This window comes from Onychomys torridus, chromosome 20, assembly GCF_903995425.1.
Source record: "Onychomys torridus chromosome 20, mOncTor1.1, whole genome shotgun sequence".
NCBI lineage: Eukaryota > Metazoa > Chordata > Mammalia > Rodentia > Cricetidae > Onychomys > Onychomys torridus.
This window is the reverse complement of record NC_050462.1, coordinates 7,550,463-7,576,685: the sequence shown is the minus strand read 5'-3', so window position 1 is coordinate 7,576,685 and position 26,223 is coordinate 7,550,463. Positions and strand designations below refer to the sequence as shown.

At 43.1% G+C, this 26,223-nt stretch overlaps 1 protein-coding gene across 1 annotated transcript in view; it reads right to left on the bottom strand.

The window, feature by feature from the left end:
* C20H12orf42 (chromosome 20 C12orf42 homolog) overlaps positions 1–26,223 on the bottom strand; it is a 151,415-nt gene that overhangs the window by 119,693 nt on the left and 5,499 nt on the right. The window contains exon 2 of the mRNA XM_036169506.1: positions 22,087–22,180. Coding sequence (XP_036025399.1) covers positions 22,087–22,092 — 6 coding nt within the window. The 5' untranslated portion in view covers positions 22,093–22,180. The remainder of the gene's footprint in view (positions 1–22,086; positions 22,181–26,223) is intronic.

Below are 26,223 nucleotides of genomic sequence, written 5' to 3'. Positions count from 1 at the left end.
ACACTTAAAATTAATTACAGTCCTCTCATATATCATCAATGACCACAAAAATTCAAAGTGGCCAAACTACTGTAGAATATACTAAGAAATAAGAAATAAGATTAAAGTGGAAAAAAAGAAAAAACAGGGCAGTGGGAGGGAGAAGTCCCTTGTGGTGAAAAGGGCTTTAAAATTAGATAAATATAAGAAGAATACGAAATGAAAACAAGGATATTCTTAGGTCAGTTAGGTAGAGTCAAAATACTACTAACCATGTTTTCTCCAAAGGAGGAAACTCAGAGGCAAAAAGAAAAAAGGAAAAACATTGCCTAATAATTTTAAAATTGTAAAGAAAATTAGATGGATGTATGATGGGGAGTGATAAGTTTTTAAAAATAATAAAGAAAAAAATCCTGCTGAAACGCCAGTAGAAACAGGCAACGGAGAACAAGTCTCAAAGAGGGCAGAGAGCAGCAAGTTGCAGACTGCGGTTACACACTTGGAGACTGGAACGTTCGGTTGATCTTGTGGGCTCCTTGTCTTTCTATGGTTTCTGATATTCTGAGTTTATGATATTATGAGAAGTCCCCCAGAGCGGTCTCCACCTGGACTCCATTCTTCTTTGCATACCAGAGACCTCTGCTGGTCGACCTTGGCTTTGCAGCCTGTGGGCAGGGGAGAGCCATGGGACGCTTTAACTGGGTGGGAAAGGACATCTCCAACCACAGCAGTAAGGTTAGGACAGGCAGAAGTCCAGCCCTCCTACTTTCAAGACCGCCTAGGTACTCATCACCTGAAAAAAAAAAAACCGTGGCTGTATCAAAAACACCAAGGAACGGCGCAGTTCTTGGGTTCTACAGCTGTGAACAACAGAAAGATGGTTCTGGGTTGTCTTTTGTTTTTCCTCCTAACGGCCTCAGTTTACCACTTTGTGTTATTTTCGGTTGATGAGATCCTCCCTCTCAGGCTGTTGTGCAGCACTTTCCTGAGGTTTAAAACCTTCCATCTCAGAGGGAAGTTCACTGAGACACAGAATGTTTGCAAGGAAGTAAAACATTTAAGCTCAGGAAGTAAACAACTTAAAATAGCTTTCCCAGAAGTCCCTGAAACTACAGATCCATTAGGCCCCTCCCTACCCAAGCACTGTGAGTAGTGAGGCCTACTGAAGAGTTAACTCTCAGACAAGACAAGCAGCCTGGAAGAATCAGGGATCCTGAACTGCCTACAGGAAACAGAGACCAATAAAGCTGCCAGGAAAAAGGCTCAGGCCAACTCTGGAGAGAACACTTTCAGCCTTCTGAGCTGCCTGCAGGTAAAGCAGTGAACACCAGCTTTCATGAGCTATCACCCATGCTGGGGTAGGCTTTGAGTCCTTTCAGCTCTGTAAGTAGCCCTTCACCCCTGTTCCTGTGAGTAACCACAGTAGGATTCATCCGTTCACCAGGTTGACTTTCGGAGTATCTATACTTTGGACTGTCGTCACTTCCCTACCTGGGGTGAGTAGACATTTGTTGATATCACGGGAACAGTGTCACAAGACCCCAGGAGAGCTGGGAAGTTGGAGGTGAGGAATTTGTTTTTACCATTGTGTAGCTCTAAGTGTTTATCATTGGGGGGAGGGGGAGATACATGTGGAAGGGCAAAGGACAACCTCATATATTGGTCCTCACCCTCTTCTGGAGACCAGAGCTTTTATTGTTCACCACTACACATGGCAGGCTAGCTGGCCTTCAAGCTCCCAGGCTTCTCCTGACTTCATCTCCCCTCTCACTGTAGAAGTGCTAAGACTACAGACGTGCACTACCAGGCCCGGTTTGACATGGATTCTGGGAATCTAGTCCTCATCACTGCTTAAGACTTTCCCCCATGGAGTCATTTCTGTAGTTATCAGTTTTACTCTCTCAAGATGGCACCCAAGCACTGACCCCTGGGTCCTACTGACTGAATGACAAATGGAATTCTCTGTCTCTCTGTCTCTCTCTCTGTCTCTCTCTCTCTCTCTGTCTCTCTCTCTCTCTCTCTCTCTCTCTCTCTCACACACACACACACACACACACACACACACACTCACACACCCCTCTCTCCCTCTCTTTTCTCTCCCACCCCCATCTCTCTGGCCTACTTGGAGGTATCAGTGTCTCACCAACACCAAGACAGGATTTGAGGGTTGGGAGGGCTGTGGGCTTGTCCTGGGGTAGGTCTGCCTGTCTCACACCTGACTCCCATTTGGAAAGGACTTCTGCTTCCTCTCGACCAGAGAACATGAAAGCAGAAGCTGTGTTCATCTTACTCCTCCACATCATCCATCTTCTTGTCTTATCTTTTTGTTTTTCTTTCCTCCAGGTTTCCCTTCACTTTCTTCCTGGATTTCTGAGACTCTTCCTCTCTTTTTGCTTTGAAGTGTCTGTTTTTGTTTGTTTGTTTGTTTGTTTGTTTGTTTGTTTTCTTATTCTAACACTTTCTTCACTAGCTCCCAAAGGGGGCAGTTCTGGTCCACCATGGTTACCCAGAAGCACACTCCCTACATTTCTAGCTTAGTCTTTTTGTATGGTAAGTTCATTGGCTTTCTCATGATAAGTTGGCCTTGATTCCCTGAAATATATTTAACATGGTGGGTCTGGCTTAGTAGATTTGTGTTTAGAATTTTGCATTCATGCTCCATAGGACAGTGAGATTTCTCTTTAATGTTCCCATCTGTGTTATTCTTTTGCTTTGAAGTCAGAGTACATGGCTTGGCATTCCAGCATTAAGCCAATGCTGCATTGATGAGTGTTCTCAAGTCAGTTTGCAGATACTTTGGATCAAATTCTCTTACTAATGTTCTTTAAACTGCTCTATGACTTTTATCATTGTGTTTTCTTTGACTAATTTCAATATAAAAATTATATGAGCCTCATAATTCAGGATAGGGAGGCCTATCAGTTATCTCTGTGAGCTCCTGGTGGTGTTTTATAGCAACTGTGAAACCTCACCAAGGAATGCTGCCAGGGAGACCCCATCCCTGCTCTAAGGGAGAGAGTTTTGACTAGGTTTCAGCATTATTCTGGAGCAGTCCCCCCAATATACTGTTCTGGGTAATTACTTGTTCTGCCCACTGGTTCTGCCATGGTTCCTGTCTTTCCTTTTGGGTACATTGACTCTTTCATCAGCAGCCTAAATTGTCTTTGAGGGCAGGGCAAGTGGTTGATACTGGACACTAAAATCTTACCCCATCTATTAGAAAGCTAGGGCCAGAAATCGTTTTTAAATTTACCCATCAGTCTATTCTATCTAATATGTACAACCCCCTCAAGAGTTCATGCCACATACCCAACTCCACTCAAATGTATTTTTTAAAACTTAAAAAAAAAAAAATCCACCATTCTTTCTAAGACTTTCCCTATGTGACTCTACTTTGGGACAACGACCTTAACAGATCTATGTGGCACCACTCAAAGTTCCTCACAGTAGTCTACATAAACAGTCTGAAAGACTCAGCTTAGAGATTGTTCGCACCTCCAGGTTCCATTTAAATTTAAGAAACTTTGGCCAAATGGAGAGACTAGAATATATTTTAATTCTAAGCTAGCAATTCTGCTTTCTATATGCCCTCTACTTTTGTCTAGAAACTGAACAGTCCTTCCTTAACTGCTTCTTTATCTTGTCAGACTGGATCTTGCACAGTTTGGGGCAGCCAGATGACATTTCCAACATTCTGCCTGAGAAACCATGTCACCAAATCCAAGCATCCATAGGTTATCTTCTCTTTTCTGGTTTATATAAGCAAGTATTACCATATGTCATCAATGGCCACCCTCCAAAAACAGTGTTATCTCCATTTTTCTGGCTTTGCCACAGTTGGCTTACCATTTCTACAGCTTCTGAAACAAGCCCAGCTAGAAAAGCCACATCACATGCTTCTGGTTTTTGTATTACTAGCACCCTACTTGTAGATACTAGTTTTTCCATCAGTTGAAAAAGCCATCTTGGAACTTAATGACTTCCAGCAATAAGCATGAATCCCTATGAGTCCAAGGATCAGCTGAAAATTCACATGATTTAGACTAGATGTGGTTGGCCTTTTCTGGTAAGTCTGTGTGCTGGATACTGGGGGTCATCTAAGATGTCCTTATTTACCTGCCTCATAGTTGGTGGGCTATGGGATGACTGGGTTATGCGTTTTTCACATTCAACAAGCCAACCAAGGTATGCACACATGATCAATGGGTCAGGAGTCCAAAAGCATGAGATACCTCTCAAGACACTGGTGATGACCAGCACATCACCATTTCTAGGCCCATCCCTTCCATTACCTTTTATAATCACTACAGTAACTGATGAAACTAATTCTAATGCAAGGATTAAGGAAGTAGACCCTACCTCTTTGGGGACAAGCTGTCAAGTCATACATTTAGAGAGAGGTTAGGAATTGGAAATGTAGAGTTTTCACAGTCAATGTGATACAAGGAACATCCCAAAGTTTGTGGAGAAGTTTGCTTAATATTAATCTATTCTTTGAATTTACAGCATAACTTTTCTACAAGTAAGACTGTACCAAATTCAAATGGTTTCTTTTCCTCCCTTCTAAAGTATTTATCAGAGTGTTATCTAATGTAGCTCATGACCATAAGGTTTTCTGGATTTTCTTAGTATTTTATAAAATATTTATGTAAAATTACATTTTTGCAAAGGCTTTTACATGTTCTTTTCTTTGTAATATTTTCATTTTAACTGCTAAGTTATTGACATAAACTTGTTTTCTCATACTCATTCTGACTTCTATATGTAGTTATAGCCTCCTTTGCATTGCGATTTTTTGTTTTGTTTTGTTTTGTTTTGTTTTTGTTTTTCGAGACAGGGATTCTCTGTGTAGTTTTGGTTCCTGTCCTGAATCTTGCTCTGTACTACGCTGGCCTCAAACTCACAGAGATCTGCCTGGCTCTGCCTCCCAGGTGCTGGGATTGAAGGTGTGTGCCACCGCCGCCTGACTCATTGCGAATTTTATTTGTGCTGTTTTAATTGCTGTCCTTTCAAGCATAGAATAGCTGTGAAACAAAGAGAACTTTTAAAACATCTACTTGTTCTCTACTGGAAAAACAAATCCACTTCCAGAATAGTCTCTTTTTACGCTTGCTTATTTATTCATTTATTCCTTTGTTTGTTTGTTTGTTTATTGTGAGAAATCCACTGGAATCTGCTTAAATGACAGCCTGGCTAGCTCAATCTGTAGAGCAGGAGACTCTTAATCTCAAGGTCTTGGTTTTTGTGACCCACATTGGGCGCCAGGTATAGCAAGAAATCCACTGGAGTCTGCTTAAAGGATAAAGGAATTTATTAGGAAAGAAAATTCACTAAACAGGATAGAATTGTCACAGGGTCCTCGAATGCTGAGGTACTGACCTCCACTGTTCTGGCTGCCTGAGTCAGTCTGCACCATCGAAGCCCACAAGGGAGAGAAGAGCCTGTGTTTACGTGCATCTTAGGTCTCAAGGGTAGCCCCCCAGGCCACACCACAGAGGCAGCTACTTCAAGGTCATAGGTAGGTAGAACAGGTATCTACTACGTTTGTTGTTTTTATTTATTTTTGTTTGTTTGTTTGGGTGGGGGTCAGAAGACAACTTGTGAGAGTTGGTTCTCTCCTACCTTGTGGGTTCCAGGGATCAAACTCAGGTTGTCAGGCTTGACAGCAAATGCTTAGACCCACTGAGCCATCTTGATGAACCACAGTATTCTTTCCTTACATTTTCCAAGATAAGCTTCCACTACTAAGACCCCCAAGCTTCCTGTGGAGCACATTCACTGCACACCATTGCCCTATCCACATGAAGGGGTTTGGTAATACACAACCAACACACGAGTTAACGGAGGCAGCTTTGTTTTTCACACATCCGAGGTGGGGGACAATAGAGACCATTCATGGCAGACTGGTCCTCTGAGGTCGAGGAGAAATTTCGAGGGTAGGTTTGGTGCTGTGAATGTCCCACACTTCACTGCACTGGAGACCTCTAAAGCATACTGTAACATATCCCATGGTTTTTCTGCCCAGGAATGGATGGACTCTCTGAGCTAAATCCATAGGAGGAGGAAGGAACAGGAACAGGAATAGGAAAAGGATGACAGCCGGGCTGTTCCACGCAGCTCCTGCTGGTCTCGGGCTGGTGTCTTCCACACACACTCTACTGTAAGTATTTAGAACTACAAACAAGAAAGGCAGAAAGAGGGTCATCAAGGCAGCCCCTGTCTCCTGCTTGTCCAGCACTTCCTTGTTCCCTTGATGACTTCAGAACAGTGCCTCATAGCTCATAAAGGCTTCGAAAGTTTGTGGGACAATTTCTAGAAGTCAGATAGAATTACAAAACCTTGTCAAAAGAAAAAGTTGGTATCAGAATCTTTCTATGGGTGATGTAATACACTAATATTTAAATTCAAACATCCATAGTTTCACAAAATGTCTTGTTCTCAACCAGAGAAAGTGGGGAGAGGAGCTTTTAACACAGTATTTGCCATTTTTGTTGTGTGAATTGCCTATGACACCCATAAGGAAAGAACTAGTAGCAAAAATACAAGGAAATGAACACTGGTTATGCCTTGAGTGTCTGCCGCCCACGTGGTACAGCCTACATTTCCATGAAAACCCATAATTGCTTCAAGGTTGAGGTGTATCACCAAACCTTAGAAATGGGACCATTGCCCAATTCCATCTGGATTCATTTGTCTTTTTTCTCTTGAAAATACCTCACAGACTTAAGGGTGTTTCTTACACATTCCTTTACTAATAAGTGAGCAGTCCAGGAAACCCTTCTGTTCAGTGATTTATGTTTTGTTTTCTTTCATTTTTGAAAATAATTGAATTTGCTTTGAAATTTTCATCAGAAAAAGGAAAATACTTGACCCAACCACTATCCTATAACGTATTTCCTAGAAGCCTAAAATGTCCACGTGACACAGAGGGAAGGAACCTCAGGCTCACTTCTCCTCTCGCTTCTGCGGACTCTCCTCAAATACTGTGTATGTAAGTGTGTCCTAAAGAACTTTTGTGTTTGTAGATTTTGAGCCGTGTTGCTTTAAAAACACGGAAACTGTGCTGAGGGTGGTGAGGACGGCATGCTCCATTAAAGCATTTGCCTTACAAACAAGAGGAGCTAAGTTCAAGTCCCAGAATCCATGTTTTTAAAATGTGAGGTATGTTGACCTCATCTCGTCTCTAGGACAGCAGACACAGGCACTTGGAACGCAATGGCTAGCTGGTCTAATATAATTGGAAAGCTCCATGATAATGAGAGATCCTGTCTCTGTGATGACTCCCAACCTCTACATGCATGCTCAAACATGTGCACGCACGAACATGCATGCACACATAAACAAAAGCTGGGGAAACTTGCTTTTATTAATTTGCTTTTTATTTTCTACCTGACAGCGCCTGATAATAAGGGGAGCAATCTACAAGTTTATAATTCCAACTGAACGTGCAGATAAGAGCAAATTTCTCTATCATTACCCAAAGGAAGGGGGAAGTCATTTTTAATAGAGTTGATAAATAAGCTCCTGGCAAGTACTTGTGCATCCAGGAATGGCACTTCTCCCTTTTTCAGGCTTGTGTCCTCCAACTGCAGCCTGCCCCATTCTTGGTGGTTTGAAGATGTGGAAAATGTAAGCCTGGGTTCGTTCAGCAGGGGTGCTGGGAGCCCCGTGGTGTAACTGTGTTCCCCACGGCAGTGAGGAGCCACAGCCTCGGAGCCCGCTCTCCTGTCTGAGACTGTTGATCCTAAACTATATTCTTTTGTGCAAAGCCTCCAGTTGTCACAACAATGCCTCACTGTTGTGTCATCCAGGTCACTCAGTGGGATCTGCGCGTGTCTGTTTTAAAACATACTTAGTTCCCATACTGTCAAAAACATCTAGTTATGTTGCCTAACTTCTGGTCTTTCCAGCATTTGAATCAGTTGTCATGGTAACCAATGATCACAGATAGGGAACTACAGTTTTATATTAAATTGTGTTTTCCTTCACGTCCCACGGGCTACACATTTGTAACTCTGTCTTTTGGGGATGCGGATTAAGACCCAAGTAAAAATTCACTCTTTGTACCTCTTTGTGTCATATATTTTTAAGTTAGAAGTTCCATGTTGTACTCAAAAAACCTCTCATAACATAATTTCATGTCACTCCAACTGTTTAACAAGACCTGAAAATATTGAAACAGGGGTCACAGTGACTAAGCAAGAGGCAGAAAAGCAACAGGCTCTGTTGGTTACCTCTTCTCCAACTGCACTTCAGATGAAATTAAAACCACACAACCCCATTGACCAGTCATCTTGAGACAAAGAACAGAAGCTTGTCCCCTATCTAGACAGGGCCATTAAAGTCAAGACACAGAAACCGAATCCGTGCAGCACGTCCATGCATAATAACCACTTTGGAGTCGCAGTTTCTACTGAAAAGACTCAGTGTCCATACAGAGTCTGCGCTTTTTAATTATGAGGCATTTCACATGAAGACAGGGAGGTGGGGACTCCAAAGAACTGTGGGGGCGCCTTGCCCTCTCTACACCCTCTGAAACTGTTTTGTCTCAAGCTTTCTTAAGGAAAAGAAAAACAGACAAAACTTCTTGAAGAATTCACTACAAAACTTTTCTCCAAAAAGGCAGGTAGCAAAATAGGATCTTTAGGGTGTGGGAAGGCTAGACCGTAAACACTGGCTCCGCCTCCTAATGGATGTGTGAGGTCGGCACATTGCTTCCTCTTTAAGCCTCAGCCCTTTGGAGTCAAATCATCTGCCTGAGATGAATTTTCATTAACAACGTACTGAAAGCACCAAGCTTACCTAATAGTCTCGTCTCTACCAGGAACCTCTGTGTTTAAAAACAAGTTCTCAGGCCAGAAAGATGTCTTGCCATGCATGAGAATCTGAGTTTGGATCCTAGCACTCACATAAAAGCCAGGCGTGATTGGCACACACCTATAATCCTAGTGCACTAAGAACACAGAGACAGGAGGAGCCGGGAGCTTACGAGACAGCTAGTCTTGCTGAATCGGTTAGCTCTGGGCTCAGTGAAAGGCCCTGTCTAAAAGAATAAATGAGGAAGACATCCAACATTGATCTCTACCCCACGCGCGCGCGCACACACACACACACACACACACACACAAACTTTTTTAAAGTTCTCTTCTCTATGGCTCTTGCAAGCTGGCTTCCAGGTTCTTGGATAGGACAAAGGGCTCCTCGCAGTCCTGTCTTAACAAGGAAACTATACACTAGCAACCAGTCACTGTCACAGAACCCATCTACCCAGAGAACTTGAGCAGCTCACCTTCACACTTAAGAACAAGAGTCCCATTTTATAATTACACATTGAAAGGTTAGAAAATGACATTTGGCTTCGGGGAAAGTTCAAATCCTCTGAGAAGCAAAAAAACAAAGATGGATAAAATAAGCGATTTGCTATAGGAACCACCTGCCCAAGAAAATCGAGCCTGGGGGAAGGAGAGGAGAGGAGGGAACAGTGGAAAGACTGTCCTCCTCAGGGACCTTCTGCCTTGAATCCAAAGGCCACCTAATGGACCTGCTGCACTGGTCAATGACCAAGAATAGCCCTTGGATTGCTTTGCTTAAAGTCTTGGTCAGTCCACAGATTGACTTTATCTATGAAAATATTTCTTTCTGAAATGTCTGCTTTACTTTAAGTTTGTCTTCACAGCTGGAGAAAAAGAGGCACTGATGGAGGAAGCTGTGGAAATTTACTTCCTAGGTCCCCGAGGAGGCCATGTTTCCTAAGGACTGACTGGCAATGACTTTGCCTGCCTGGGCCCCTGCCACACCATCTCTGCTCAGGGCGGAGCTGAAGCTTGGGAATTGGAGTCTCAGGCTAATTCTAAAGCCTTGCACAGAGAGATGGCCCTCTTCGAAAGGCAAGGGGCAGCGTTGCTTTAAAAGGTTCCCAGGGGCTGGGGACAGCTCAGGTGGTTAAGTGCTTATCTTGCATGCACAAGGACTTGAAGTCAGAGTTCACATTGAAAAAAATAGATGTGCCAGCAACCGCTGTGATCCCAGTACTGACCAGATAGCTTCATCCTTAGTGAACTCAAGACTAGTAAGAAACTGTCTAGAAAACAAGGTGTGTGGCTGCTGAGGAACAACACTCCGTGTTGACTTTGAGCGTCCACGTGCACTAGTGTTTGTACGTGAGCTTGTACACACGGGCACACTTACATTAGGTTTCTGAAGTTTTCTTTAGAACCTATATATACAACTGGGCTGCTTACAAGTTCAGCGTTGGCCATGTGGTCAATACTTGGGGGCAGACATTTTCTATGAGGAAATGTGTTTTGAGTTATAAACAACCTATTTATAAACAGACTAAGAAGACCCATCTGCACATTAATCACTAAATATATGTGTATGTGAGCATAAATGTGTATGTCACATCCTGTAAAACCTTGAGACGGTGTGACTTTGAATGTGAGGTCACTGGCACTTGGCTCAAGTCCTCTAACAAGACTGCATGCTTAGCATCAGGGAGGCGCAGGGCAGAGGCAGGTTAGGGACTCACTTTCTGAGACCATTTGGAATTTTCTACATATAATCTCTAGTCTGTTGAAGATTTGCTGCAGGCCACCTTAGTATCATTAAGTGGATTCTTTGCTCCTGTGGGTTTTGTGACACCATAAACTGTTTTAAAACACTGACTACTACTGACCTCCAATGAAGTCATACAACGTTTCATGAGAGCCAAGTTTTGTGCCTTGTTGACTGAATTATGGTGAGATTTTATTCTGGACTCTTACCCATATATAAATGTGTTATTTGGAGCATACCCTTGAAGAAATGCAGGAGAGAATGCAAAGCAGCAAGCAATCTAAGCGCTTTGCTTGCACAAGGAGAACGTGTCTCTTTTCTTCCCAGGCTGCTGCATCACTACTTCCTCTTTGTGAATGACAACCTTCACAATTCCCTGACAGCACACTCCTGCTCTGTATTGTCCACTTCAGAGGATAAGCAATATCCTGGGCTTACAGATGAGAGCCAAGAAATTGTAAGTGCCACTAAGAAGTGGAACAATAGGTTCCTGATTGGAGAAATCCGCAGGGACGGCCTTCCAGACGTACTTTGTATTGCAAAACATTTCCCTAACACTCACAGATGTGTGGACACCAATGTTAGAATAGTCCTGGTGTCTGCACTTATACACATGGAACTGGAGCTACTGGGGTGTGGCAGGAAGAATTCCGAGTAGGATTCTAAGAATCCAAAGGCTTGCCTCAATTCTACATTTATTTTCTGTCAGACAAGTGATCGACTTGCCTGAGCTTTGCTTCCCTGCTACATAAAACTGAGATCTGAGGTGAATGACTTCGCCCACATCCAATCCTCCATATTATATGCTTGTACCTTTCAGCCTTTTCATTTCCACAAATAGAAAGCTGCATGTAGAACTGCCCAGCCTTCTTTCCTCCCAGGGCTGTCTTCAGATTCAAAAGTAGATGTATGTACATGGCAATGGGTATAATAGCTCAGTGGTAGAGCTCTTGCCTAGCGTGTGCTAAGGCCCTGGGTTCAATTCCTACACTCTGTGTGTGTGTGAGTGTGTCTGTGTGTGTGTGTGTGTATGTGTTTCTGTCTGTCTGTATGTATGTATGTATGTATGTATGTTTCTATGTGTGTATTTTTGTGTGTTTCTCTGTGTGTATATCTATGTGTGTGTCTGTGTGTGTGTGTGTCTGTGTATCTGTGTGTGTATCTATGTGCCTGTGTGTGTGTGTGTGTGTTTATGTGTCTCTGTGTATATGTGTCTGTGTGAGTGTGTCTATGTGAGTGTCTGTGTGTGTCTACACGTGTGTCTATGTGTCCCTGTGTATGTGTGTCTATGTGTGTATCTGTGTGAGTGTGTCTGTGTGTGTGTGTTTGTGCATATATCTGTGTGCATATAAGATATGAAAACTGCAAAGTGGATCTTCGAAAGAGAAATAATCTCATTCCTAATCTTTTTTGCTTTTCTGCTTAAGCTAGACCCAAAGCAATTTCAGTGGAGTTTAAGATTCAGATATCCTAAACCCGCTAAAATCATCTACAAAGCTGAGTTCCTTCTACTCTTGACAAAGTGCAGAACATAGTCTAAGCCCCGATAAAGAAAAGGCACCTACAGTCAGAAAAAGAAGGTCCTCATAATTTCACAGTATTTAATAAATTATTGCTCTTTCTGCCCTTTCTACCAACACAAACTCACACACAAGCCCTGAAAACTCACACACAAGGTTAGAAAGTGGAGAGACAGTGCAGAGGTTATGAGTGCTTAACTGCACTTATGAGGACCAGAGCTCAGTCCCCAGAACCCACATCAGGGGGTTCACAACTGCCTTTAAGTCCAGCTCCAGGGCATTTAGACACTCTCTTCTGACTTCAGCAGGCACCTGCACATAACCCCACACAGATATACACTCACCAAAGTCCAGTCCACACAAGGATTTTCTTCTACGTCTCCTCCTTGGACCTACTGGACTAAGAGATTTGAAGTTCTAAGCCTTAACAAGCTCACAGTGTCCACTGCCATAATATTTGCTTTTTAGTGTCACAGAACGTCATGCTGAATTCAGGATCTCCTAGTTAGCAGCTGCCTGGCTTATCACTAAAAGCCAATACCCTGCAGCTTTTGGCAGATTCAGGTTTGGATTTGCTTCATATCTTTTGGCAGACATTTTTCTCTTTCTCTGTGGATAAATATTTAGCCCTCAGCTTGGGCACTCTGCTATATGAGACTCAGAAGAATAATGTAAAGTGAGACACAGAAGGTCCCATCCAGAGGCTACAAAATTAGCATGCATAAAAAATGGTTAGGAAAAAAAAAAGGAACCCGCTACACCTGCTGAGGCCAACTAGAACTGTCTGGAGCCACGGAGCCACTAGTTCAGGCTCAGAGGTGCTCAGAGTGCCCACAGGTTACCTGGGGCTCATTATAATAGTAAAATGCACAGCTCTGGATGGGGATTCAGGATGCAAGGAGATACATGATGCATGAAGATCCACCACATGTGCAGATAGAGTATGCATGTCTGGAAAGCCCCTGATGTGCAAGCATTGCTGATAATACACAAGGAATCCCTGTCCAATTCTGTGTTCTGGAACCAGAATCTGGGACCCCTCTGAAGGAGCCCACTTAACTCTGATATCATCTACACATTAGAAAACACTCCAAGAAAGCTACCTTCTTTTGTTTTTTTGCTGGGGATGCTGCCTGACTTCTGAGCAGGTGCATCTGTTTCAAGATATAAATAATCTATACCAACACCAAGTTTAACAAAGACAAAAGAAGTCAAGTTTCATAGCAGATGCCTTGAAAAGTACCTTATTAGTGAGTATGATTGCATTAGGAGAAGGAACCTCAATACAGCGTTCGATGTACTGAACAGTTATGCTGAGTACTGTGATTATTTAATAAAGTTCATTACTTCCTGGCTTTATTGAGCCTTCCTTCAGTAATTAGACATAATAACAGACAATACAAAAAGCTAACGTTTTCAGAGGAGCCAACTGTACCATTTTCATACCCATAAGTTTTAAAATGCTATTTATTGTCCAGATTTGCAAGCATTAAGGCATGTGCTTATTACATCCATAGACAGGATGATAATTGAATGAGGAAACTTCATAATGCAAATTATCTGCAATGTGTACCCTGCAGTCCTTCCCTGGATCAGATTTTTAAAGGTAACAGTTCTCCCTATTTTAAATCCAAATTTATCTTACTCTTAACTAAAGGGCAATCTCTTCCATTCTTCAGGTTCAAGAGGAGGGAGCTACATTGGAATGCTCTCCCTCTTTGGCCCACACAAGGCTGATTGCCTTTTGGGGAATTTTGGACCGGTTTGGATAGAGGACCAACTCTACGAGGAGGTAAGGGAGGGAGATGCTAGATCAAACACTCTGAGGGCAAATTACCCTGGGAGTCCAAATTCAGTTTATGCTTTTTGTAAAGCGAACAGGTAAATCTTGAGTTGAGACCAAAAGCCCAGTGAAGTGAGTAAGCCTTTGAAAGATGTTTGTGTTCAGGATGACAGAATTTTCCCGGTAATTTATTAATGTTCTCAAAAAGCAGGGCAATTTACTCAGGTAAAATCCAGTTAATAGCCTGTGGACTTGAGGTCTAAGCAGAAGGCCACATGGAGGCCTGGGGCTGTCTTGTGGCTGCAGGTTCCCACAACAGCCCAAAGATCAGACCAGAGATCCTGGCTGCCTTTGCCCTTCTCAGCCCATCCATCCTCCACCGCCACAAAGCCAGTTCTTAGCATGGGAATCCCCTTTGGAATCAGAGAGATGGAGGAGGGAGAGAGGGGGCACTACAGGACAGCAGCCACTGGTGTTTAGGTGAGTGGGTAAGGGAAGCATTAACCTGCTGAGCCGCCTTTTGGACAAGGTATTTACAAGGAAAACATGTTATGCAAGACAGCTGCACATACTGTTCGTTTCCCTTTCTGACTACAGACAACACACATAACACACAGTAGAGTTTGAAAAAGCAGAAAGATGGGCTCAGTGATTACAAGAACACACCTCTCTTCAGAAGACCTCAGGACTCCAGCAGGGTCCAGTGACCTCTTCCTGCCTCCACAGGCACCTGCAACACAAGTGTGCATGTGCACACACACAGCCATGCAGACACACACACACACACACACAGACCACACAGACATACATGCACAGACCACACATAGACATACACACAAAGACACACACACAGAAACACATACAGACATACACACACAGACACATGCACACATACACAGACCACACAGACATACATGCACAGATCACACATAGACATACACACAAAGACACACACACACACATACAGACAGACATACACACAGACACATGCACACATACACACAGACATACACACATAGACACACACAGAAAGATGCATACACACATACACACACACACACACACACACACAGACCACACACAAACACACATGCACAGACCACATATAGACATACATACAAAGACACACACAGACACAAACAGGCACGTACACACATAAACACAAACATACACACATAGACACACACAGAGACACATGCACACATACAGACATACACACACACACAGACACACACATGCACACAGACATACAAACACACACAGAGACATACACACACAGACACATGCACACATACAGACAGACAGACAGACACACAAGAGACATTCACACAGAGACACACATGCAGACACATGCACACATACACACAGACACACACGGAAACATACACACATACAGACATGCACACATACACACAAATATACAGACAGACACACACATATACACATATACACATACACCCATTAAAAAATAGTATTTTTAATAAAAAACACATCCCAGAAGGGTACAAGATCCCTAATAATTCTATAGAGCTCTCTTCCATCAGTCCCTGCCTGTTCTTCCTCTAGGCAGACTTTAATTCTTTACTTATTTAAATTAATTTGTGCAAAGTCTATACAAACATGCCTTCAGAAATCCTGACTTCTTGTTGTCCATGAACTGTAGGTTATAGAACGTTCTGTTACTGGAAAGTGCAGGGGGCTGCCATCGAGTAACTATTAATAGCACTGTCATAAAGATCCTTGGACAGAACCCTTGACCTCATGGTCTAATCATGTGTGTAAGATGGATTCCAGAAGTGGGATAAACAGATGCACAAGTTCATCAATATATCTAATGCACAAAGGCAAGGCAAATGGCTGCTCAGAAGGCCCCGAAATCAGTGTGCTCTGCAGCAGCACGGGATGGCTTCGTATTTAATACACACTCCCACCAACACAGAAAGTTCAACCTGTGGTAATCTGGCACAGTTACATATCTAAGGTCACATGTTTTTGTTTATAACTACAAAATGCAGTATAAATAGCCTGGTTTGCTCATGAAGTTTACATATCTAGCCCATTTGCACAGCTGTAAAATGGGTCATCGGAAAAATATGTGACCTCAAAGAGAACAAGGCCAGGGGAGAAATTCTCTGCCTGGGCCTCTCTTTGGTGGTGAGCTAAAACCTGAGTCTTCTGTGTCTCACTCACTCCAGGGTCCTCGAGGTTTTCAGTAGGATCGAAGGCTGCTCTAAGATGTATACCAAACAGAAAGGTGGATGAACACTTTAACTGGCATTTGGTAAGAGTTTTGCCTCACTGACATTTCAGAGTCTCCTCCACACGTCCCTGCAGGGTGCTCCTACCACCCAGCAGTTCTCTGATCTTTCCTTTTAGAGGGGAAGAAACATGAAAGGCGAACATGAAAGAATAAAGTAAAGCAAAGTGGCGTTAGGAAGCTTGGCCTGGTGGCAAGCTGTACTAAATGGCTACCTAAGATGAAGGTCGGGTTACTTCTAGGGATCAGTGTCTTGCTGATGGCGGGTGTCTTTGGGAGATTGTGCTCAAGTACTTCCTATGATGTCACCCAGCACATTCCAGTCTCTTCTCTCTCAACCCTATTGGAATTGTAGAGCATGGCCCTGAATTCTTCTTCACAATGAACCCAAAGATCTTTGCTCCCTTCACTTGAAGCTGGGTGGGCTTCTGATTGCCTTAGCCAATAGAGTTTAAGAGTGATGTGCTCTAGCTCTGTGCTAAGTGGTTAAAGGCAACAGCACTTCCTCCTTGTCCTCTGGGAAGAACTGTTCTTGGAATTTTCAGCCACCACCTAAGAGAGCTCTCTGCCTTGATATCACCAAACTATGAAAAAGTCTGCATCAAAAGAAAAGGCTGTGGGTAGAGGCACCAAGTGATGGTGTCAAATGAACAGAAGCTTTGAATCAACCCAACTTAGACGCCAGGCATGAATGAGGGCGTCTCCATCAGGCTCAGGCCAGACATTATGAGGCTGCAGAAAACCAGTCTGTGCCTTCGCTGAATTACGATTCACACTGTACGTATTGGTACAAATGCTACAGCACTTTTGACAGGTGAAGAAACAGACAGTTCTTAATGGTTTTTCGGTTTGAAAAGCTTATGGGTGCTAAAATGTTTTCCAGCACCGCTACAAACAATGCTGCCATGCAGCTCCTTATCCTTGAGCACTAAGAAGAAAAGGAAGGAAACCTTGAGTCAAACAGTGGAGACAGAAAAAGGGAGCAGAAGCAGACCTCAGAAAACAACATCTTGTAGTGTGAATCTTAAAGGTTCTTATTAATAAGAACAAACCTGAGCCCAGTTATTGGGGCGAATGCTGGAAGATCAGAGACACAGAATAAGCCACAGCTACCTCACCTTACTAGTTCCTCAGGTGATCCTATTTCCTCAGGCTGGAAGCTTCTGAGTCCTCCTCCACATGAATCTCAGCTGAACTGTGTTGCTCCAAAGCCTGAATGCTTAACCAGCCAAATGCTTAACTAACTCTGGTGCCTGGGTTTCATCCTTATATATCTTTCTACTTTCTGCGTCACTCCCTGGGATTAAAGGCTGTGTCACCATGTCTGGCTGTTTCCAATGTGGCCTTGAACTCACAGGGATCCACCTGGCTCTGCCTCCCAAGTGCTGGGATTAAAGGCGTGCACCACCACCACCCAATTTCTGCTATGGCTTGCTCTGACCCATTTTCTAGCCACCATTTTTGGCTCTGTTCTAATGGCTGTCTGTTCTCTGACCCCTGATAAATTTATTAGGGTGCACAATATATTGGGGAACAATACCACCACAACATCTGTCAGACACAACAAAGCAGAGTGACAGCCAAGGAGGGAGGCTGCAAATGTCCCATTCGCCTGTCTGCCTGCCTTCTCAAGAAGACCGCCCGGTAGATTAAAAGAAAGATTTATATATCTATGCATACAAATGCATGTGCACACACACACAATGGGGCAGGGACAGACAGACCAAGAATGACTAGTCAAACTCTATGTGGAAGCTCTTGGAGTCTTTTATTAGAAATGAGTTGTACTGTAAAGAACTAGGTTAGTGCTAAAATGTAAAATCACTCGTGTTCAAAGATTGTCCCCAGGAAACCAAGTTTTGTCATTGACTGAATCCACCATTTCCAGCTCAGTTTTACCCAAAGGAGATCTTTCCCCTTATTTCAAGACACCTCAGCCACATAAGTTCAAAGAACAAATCTGAGTCTAAGTAGATGTCCCCTAAATCAGGGCTTGCAAATTCAACAGAGCTTGATGTCCAGGGCTTTACCTTCATGGATCAGGAGATGGGATGATGGCTGGATCATTCTGAAACCTCATAAAATTCTAATCAAATATTGGATGGAGGCTCTGAATAGTTGATAAACTTTCTCAGGTTTCTCTCCTTCAACCCAAGTCAAAGGATTCTCTGAGGAATTTAGTAGGTTTGGATTTTTGTGTGGCCTTTTCATTGGTGTGTGATTCAGCCAACACCCTGGAATGGCAAATGTCTCCTCCTTGTCAGTGAAACCATGTAGATTCAGAAAAAGCCATCTTCCGTTGAGAAGACAATTGCTTTCTATAGAGATGAGAAACAAATGCCCATGACCTGAGTCACCTCCTCCCAGCAGGCTTTTGCTTCGGCTTCCTCTGAGCAAACACAACAAAGTCCAGTGCAGTCAATCCTGCTGCCCCACACTGGGCCCCTCTGCTGTTGCTATTTACCCTTCCTATTAATCTGTCAATGTTCTAGTCAAACACGCAAAACAATATGGTGGGCGCATAGTTAAGTTGCTCATTGCTAAGTAACTTAGGCCAAAGATGAAGAAATGGAACCCCCAACCCACAAAATGGGAGCCCTAATGCAATTGCTCAGACCGGCTCAACAATGCCGGGGCATGACAGTCTTCTCAGGGTGACTGATTTAACACCCCTCTCTCCAAAAAGAGTGACCTCCCCCACACCAATGATTTAGTTCAGAATCTAAATTCAGATCATGTCACTGTCCCTATCGTTATAGGGTAAGACTGTCTGTACACGATGTAGGGAAGGGAGGTGTTAGAAGATGCCATTGCCCTGCAGTGAACAGGCTTATTTAAGAGTTTAGTTTGACACACAGATGAGCTCACAACAGAAATATTCTTTGAGCCAAACAAGTTAGAAGTCCTTAGTTCAGCACACTCTAAAAAGAAAAAAAAAAAAACATGTAATTTCCTATGTCCAAAATGTAATCCAAATGCAGTCAAATATTCGAATACATTTAATAACTCATTTCTTCGCTTCACTTTCCTACTAGCCCAGGACAAGTCTTCAGCTGAATGTGAATGATCCCCTGGGTGCTCATGTGTTTGAGCGGCTGATTTCCACCTGTCAGTGCTGTTCTGGAAGGTTGAGCAACCTTTAGGAGCTGAAGCCTCCCTGGAGTGGACCACTAAGCCAGACCCACCTCCTGTCCAGTCTTTGCTTCCTAACTGCAAACGCAATGTGACCAACCTGCCACACAGTCCTGCTCTCGAGCCTTGTCTGTCATGTTGGACTGCGTCTTCTCAAATGATAAGCCCAAACCAAGCCTTGCTCCTGGAAATTGCTCCTTTTCAAGCATTTGGTCACAGCGAGATGAAAAGTAGCTAACGCTGTCTCAACAGAGTTCCGAACAACCACCTATATTCCACTAGAATTAGCACAAAAGATGGAGCCCATCTGACATTCTAGCCCTGGTGACACAAGACAAAAAAATTAATCTACCAAAAGACAGGTGAAAGGAGCAATTGTCAGGGCCACACCCTGATAAAAAACACAGTGTTCACATTTCCCTCCACACTGTGTTTTCAAGACGACATCTGAATGGGAAGAGTGGGTGATTGATCACGACTATGGGATGTCAGGACACGGCACAGCAAACTGACAGAAATATGGTTGGAATCCAGCTGAGTAGGTACTAGGGAAATTCCCCCCATGTGGCTGTTCAGTAGCTATTTGATTCCTGACATGTAAAGAACTGCTCTGAGATGTGTCTGTTCACCTGTGTCTGGATCATATGTTCATCTTGACTGCCAAGATACTAAGAGACCATAACTGGGCTGTATCTCCAGAACTAGTGGGAGCAGAGGAAGAGTTTCCTAAAATGAGCTTTGGGTGAAGGGAATGTTCTTGATGGGTAGACAAAACAATAAATGCTCCATGACTTCTTGGGATGAAAAGATTACATAGACTGTGTGTGTGTGTGTGTGTGTGTGTGTGTGTGTGTGTGTGTGTGTATGTGTGTGTGTACATGTGTGTATACTGACACACAGTACATATTCTGTAAGTGGCAGCAAAGGTGATGATACTTACTTTTGTCCTGATTATTATCAATCTCTGTTCTCAAAAACATCAAGTAACAGGGCTGTTTATGAAAGCACAGCTAATAGCACGTGTGAGTTCATCACCAGCTAGTGTCAGCTTAAATCTGGCCACTGGAGTAGCGTAATCTCTTTTATATATTTGTTCTTCAAGACAGGGTTTTTTTGTGTAGTTTTGGTGCCTGTCCTGGATCTCGCTCTGTAGCCCAGGCTGGCCTCAAACTCACAGAGATCCGCCTGGTTCTGCACCACCACCACCCGGCCTAAAGTATATCTTTTATTGACTGAAACAATTCTATTTTCTTAGAAGGGACACTGGGGAACCATAGCATAATCTTCAAAACTTACTTCATAAGTTAAAACAGACATTTCAGTCTTTAATGTAAATGAATCCCTGATAAACCTTCATCTTCCAGCAAGCTTTGGCAGATGACTACACAAGCCCAGACTACAACTGCTACCATTTTCTTGGGACAGCTGAACCCCGCCCCGCTACAACCATGGTGGTACTTCTCACCACAAACACTTTATACCAGCTCAGCTCATGTTCACCGAACAGCAGAGGCCAGTGCTGAAACAGTTAAAGAAGAAAAGCCCACCTCCCATAGCTGGAGCTGTCTCTGAGAAGCCGCTACCACAGACTGTGTGTGCCCAGCTATTTTACACATGGCATTCTCTGGCACACACTTTCAAAGACCATCTAGCTCATCTTCATAAAATATTTGGTTGAGGTCCAGCTTACTGGAGAACACAGAACACTTAAGAGGCAAACTGCATTGATATGTGTTGGGCACTTGGCTAGTTTCTGGGTGGCATAAGGAAGCAAAGTTGGCCCGCTTCTCACCTTCAGCAGGAGACCCCGACAGAAGAGAGAAGTTCTATGAAGAAAAAATGAGGAATAGTATGAGGCTAGAGAGCACAGGGCAAATTTTAGACGCATGGTTCCTTGAAGGCCCTCTGAGCAGAGATAAGAAGTAAGCGTGTAAGCCGCTCCACACCATGGGGAGCAAGTGCACACAGAGGCTAGCGTGTGGAAAGATGGCCAGAACAAGCAGAGGAAATGGGAAGTGATGCCAAATGTTCAATTTCCCCTCTGGGTGCCTGTGCCCTCACACCTGCTGTCTGAACATGGTGCCTCCCTGTACCATGGAACTTCACAACTGTAATTAGTTAAGGACTGTGAAGTAGGATTAGCCTAGGAGAGCTCAAGGGTCCTTAACAGTTGAAGGGTGAGGTAGAGAGGCCAGAGAAAGGCCGTTTGAGAGGGTCTCAACAACCTGTGGCAGCTGGCTTTGAGGAGGAGGAGGAGCAGCCAGGGTCAAGCCCGGGTAGGGTCAAGAAGCTGGAAATGATAAAGAAATGAAGTCTTCAGGTAGTACCAGAGAACTGTCAATGTCCAAATTTTTAACCCAAAAGGCATGTTAGACTTCTGACCTTCAGGGCTAAAAATTATTTAAGCCACTAGGTTTGCAGGAAGGATTGGCTGTGCCATCTCAGAGTTCTCACTTTCTTTACATGGCAGTAGATTTTGGGGGGCCTTTCTGTTCAAAACATGAGCTTGTCCAACTCGGACCCCAGCGGTAGCTTTAACCCCATACACCCCGCCTGTATGGCGCATGTCACCTTAGCAAATACATACAACAATGTCAAAGAAAGTGGGGGCTGTACCTCCAGTTGCTTAACAGAAATGTAATGTTTTGTTGGAGTAGGAAAAATTGCATGTTCTGAAGGCATGCGCAGTTATCCTCTCATCCACATATTTTACACATCACCACAGACAAGTGAATAGAAAATAACAGGATGTTTCAAACTGTGAGACCAATACTGTTGCTCAAGAACCATAATGAATGGCTGACCTGGAGCAACCCCACTCACAGGTCAAAAATAAATAAAAAGTTTCTTTCACACAGTACCTGCATCCTGTTGAAGAGTCTAATATTTAGTTAGAATGCTTCTCCCATTCCTCCATACCAGTCACCTTAGGCATCCATCTGTGAGTTCGGTCTCCTGTGACAACAGATGAGGAAAGAGCCAGTTACAGTGACATACTGATCTACTAAGACCCTATGTCATCCTTCCCAAAACTTTATTTCTTGACATTGAATTCTGATAACACTTTACACTTTTCCAAAATGTAAGATTATCTGTTTTGAAGATGTAGATTCCCTGTTCTAGGGAATGCTTAAGTTTGTTTCAGTTTGTTGATTTTGTTTTATTTTTGGATTGGAATGGTTTTTTGTTTTTGTTTTTGTTTTTGACAAAGGGTATGGCTATGTAGCCCAGACTGGCCTCCAACTCAGAATCCCCAATACCAGAGCTACAGGTGTATGTATTTTTCAAATCACTTCCAGGGTATAAAAATGCATTTGGGAACTGGAGAAATGGCTCAGTGGTTAAGAGCACCGACTGCTCTTTCAGAGGTCCTTAGTTCAATTCTCAGCAACCACGTGGTGGCTCACAACCACCTGTAATGAGATCTGGTGCCTTCTTCTGGCCTGCAGGGACACATGCAGACAGAGCACTGTATACATAATAAATAAATAAATCTTTTTTTAAAAAATGCAATTGGGTGGCCAAACATCCTCAGGACCATTAAGTAAACCCTTGGAAATGTGTTTGTATAGACTGAGAGGGTCCACTAACCCAAGGGCTGAATATCTTCAGGCAGCATCTACGGCCTACAGCAGAAATTTCCCTGCTTTGATGTTTCCACCAATGTGTTTGGAAGCATCTCATCTTGATTCATGACTTTCTTTATTCTGTACTATAAACTAGTACTAGTATACCTCATTGAAACATAAAATTTGAAGTAACCTATACCTATGTTCCCAGACCATGGTTACTCATATTTGGCTCCAGATTAAACTTTCTCTTTTAAACTTTGGGGAGAATCTTAAGCTGCAAGCTGGCTAATACTCTCACATTAATGATGAAATACGTGTTTGTAGATTACTGGAGACCTTTAACATGAATGATTGTATATCTTGCTAATATTGACAGCTCTTCTTCCCTCTTCCTTTCAAATATCTAAGCCCTAAGTTCTTTCTTATTGCACTAGCTTGCATCCACAATAGATGAAGCTGTGGTGGTGTGCATGGCTGTTTTTCCCCAAAACAGACTTACTATGAAGGCACTATAGTAAGCCCACATTTGTGTATCCCTCGCTGTGGGTTCTGGAACATTCTGGGATTTGCAAAGTGTAGACAGGAGATGCCTAGGGAAATTGAGACATTCTGATCCATTAAAATGGCTCAGAAGGATAAGCCCCGTCTATGTCTCCGGTAGTTTCCTGTGCTTCCGATTCTTGTTCATTTTTAATATATAATTTTGTATTTGTAGTTCTGAGACTTGAATCTTAAGATATTTCTGTTACAGAAAGCAAAATATGAAAGTGACTATAAAGGGTTCACTAAGTAGGAAAAAAAGAATGGGGTACAAAAAATAACACGAGATAATGCTGATAGATCCATGGGTGCACACACTCAAGAGATGGAGCCCCCAAACATTCAGCCTGTCCATGAGTTGGATATTCATTATTGCTTCTGATATTTAAAAGAATTGACATATTTCCACGCTCAGGTACAAAGTGTGTAATATTTCTCTAACTCTTTTGTAGATGTCTTTACTAGTTGAGCAGACCCCCTTCCATTCTCAGTTTATAAAGAGGAGCAGATGATGAATTCTGCCCAGTGTTCTCCACATGTTTTAGGATGACCATGTTTTCATTGTTAACATGTTAATGTGATGTCGTGCTAATAAAATTCACAATAAGCCAGTCAAGAATCCATGGTCATAGCATGTTTCTGTTCAGTGCTGGGGTGCATTACTGTCACAATATTAGTTCTAGTTTTTCTTCAGTGATCATGAGTGAAATCCATCCCACCTTCACCTTTATACCTTTACATTTCCATCAAGGTTATGTGGTCCCATAAAAGGACTTAGGATAGTCACTTTCCAAACCACTCATCGGAGTCTGTGTTAAAATTACTTGTCTCTTACATACTTGAGTAACTACTGATTAAAAACACCTTATTCACATTGTTGTTTGGTTTTTCTTTGGATGTTTTGCTTTGTTTTGTTCTGGGTGGTAGACATAGTCTTGCTATATAGTCTTTGCTGGACTACAACTCACTCTGTAGACCAGGCTGGCCTCGAACTCACAGAGATCCACCTGCCTCTGCCTCCCGAGTGCTGGGATTAAAGGCGTGCACCACCACTGCCTGCCTGGAAAGCACCTTAACCACGAAACCCACTACTTTGTACACTAACTTAAAGTTCTAACACTAACAACAACAGGAAGAGGTGTTCTACAGCTTTCTGTTCCTCTAGAGAACAAAAGGCCCAGTCTCCCTGCTTTCGAATTGAGGGAAGGATAGACGCCAAATTCCAAAGACATATTCCTAAATTCTATTCACCTCGGGCTGCATTTCTGTAGGGTGCATCTTCCTGGAAATCTACTAGTTGTTTTATCATTATTATTATTATTATTATTATTATTATTATTTTATTCTTGAACGTTAACATCTCTGTGTCTCATCTTGTGTGTTTTTCCCAGACTTTATTCGTGAGAAGTGTTATTTGCCATTAGTGACCTTGTTCCTTTCAACTGGCTCTACCTGCTATGTCTGTCCGTGTCTGAGGGATTGCTTACAATTTTCAGAACCGTCCCGAACAATAGTGACACTGACTTATTTCGTCACTCTGGTTTATTCGCTGTAGTGGGTAGTCATCCCAGCCTTGGCCGGGAAGTTCCAACCCCAACTGAGGCTTCGGTAATGGTCACGCCCACAAGGCGGGGCTGAGGGAGGAAGCGGAAGACCCAGGATCGAGAGGAGGGCTCTCTTGGTTCCTGGACCCTGGACGCAGGAGGTGGACTGAGCAGAGTTCAGAGAACACCGCAGGACTGCGCCATACCTTTCCCAGACCCTGTTACCTACCCCTTCATTTGTAAGTTACCCCACAAAATAAACCTCCCTTTTAACTACGTGGAGTGGCCTTAATAATTTCACCAATAGTGCGTCCCCCACGTTTTTTGTTGTTGTTAACTATGACGATGAATCTCAATAAAATGGACACTTCATTTTCTCAAAGAGGGATGGTAAGAGAGGATAACAGGAGTAAGAATGACTAAAAATGTGTTCTATCCATGTGTAAAACTGCCGAAGAATACACTTTAAAATATATTTTAAACTTTTATAAAGAATAACTGTTGTAAAAATAAATTTAAAAGTAAATAAATAATAAAAGGTTTTGGCTTTTTTCTTATAAGTGGGTATGGTGTCACAGGCCTGGAGGCAGAGACAGGTAGATCTTTGTGAGTTCAAGGCCAGCCTGGTCTACAGAGTGAGTTCCAGGACAGCCAGGGCCACACAGAGAAACCTTGTCTCAAAAAAACAAAAATTAGTTTTAAAAAGAATAACTATTGTGCAGTGGAGAGATGCTCAGTGGTTAGGAGCACTGCTCCTCTTGCATTTGACCTGGGTTCAGCTTCCAGTTCCCACCCACATGGAGACTAAAGCCGGCTGTAATTCTAGTTCCAGAGGATCCAACGCCCTCTTCTGACCTCTGTGGGTACTGCATGCACATGCAAGCAAAACACACATGCTTGAAATAAAATTTAAAAGAACTATTGTACATTTGTGTCTTCGCTAGGGTTTCTATTGCTGTGTAAAACGCTGACCAAAAGCAACTTGGAGAGGCAAGGATTTGTTTCAGCTTACAACCCTCACATCACATCACGTCATCACTGAGGAAAGTCAGGACAGGAACCTGGAGGAAGAACCTAAGCAAAAGCCACTGAGGAACACTGCTTTCTCCCCAGAGCATGCTCAGTCTGCTTCCTTATACACCCCAGGATCACCTGCCCAGGGGTGGCATGGCCACATTGACTAGGCTCCCCCATATCAATTGTTAGGTTAAGACCCACAGGCTAGCCTAAGGCCAATCTTATGGAGGCGTTTTTCCCTGTGAGATTGTGTTCCCTTCTCAGATAACTCTAGCTTGTGTCGAGTTAACAAAGTTAACTAGGACATGTCTTGTGTTTAGTATTT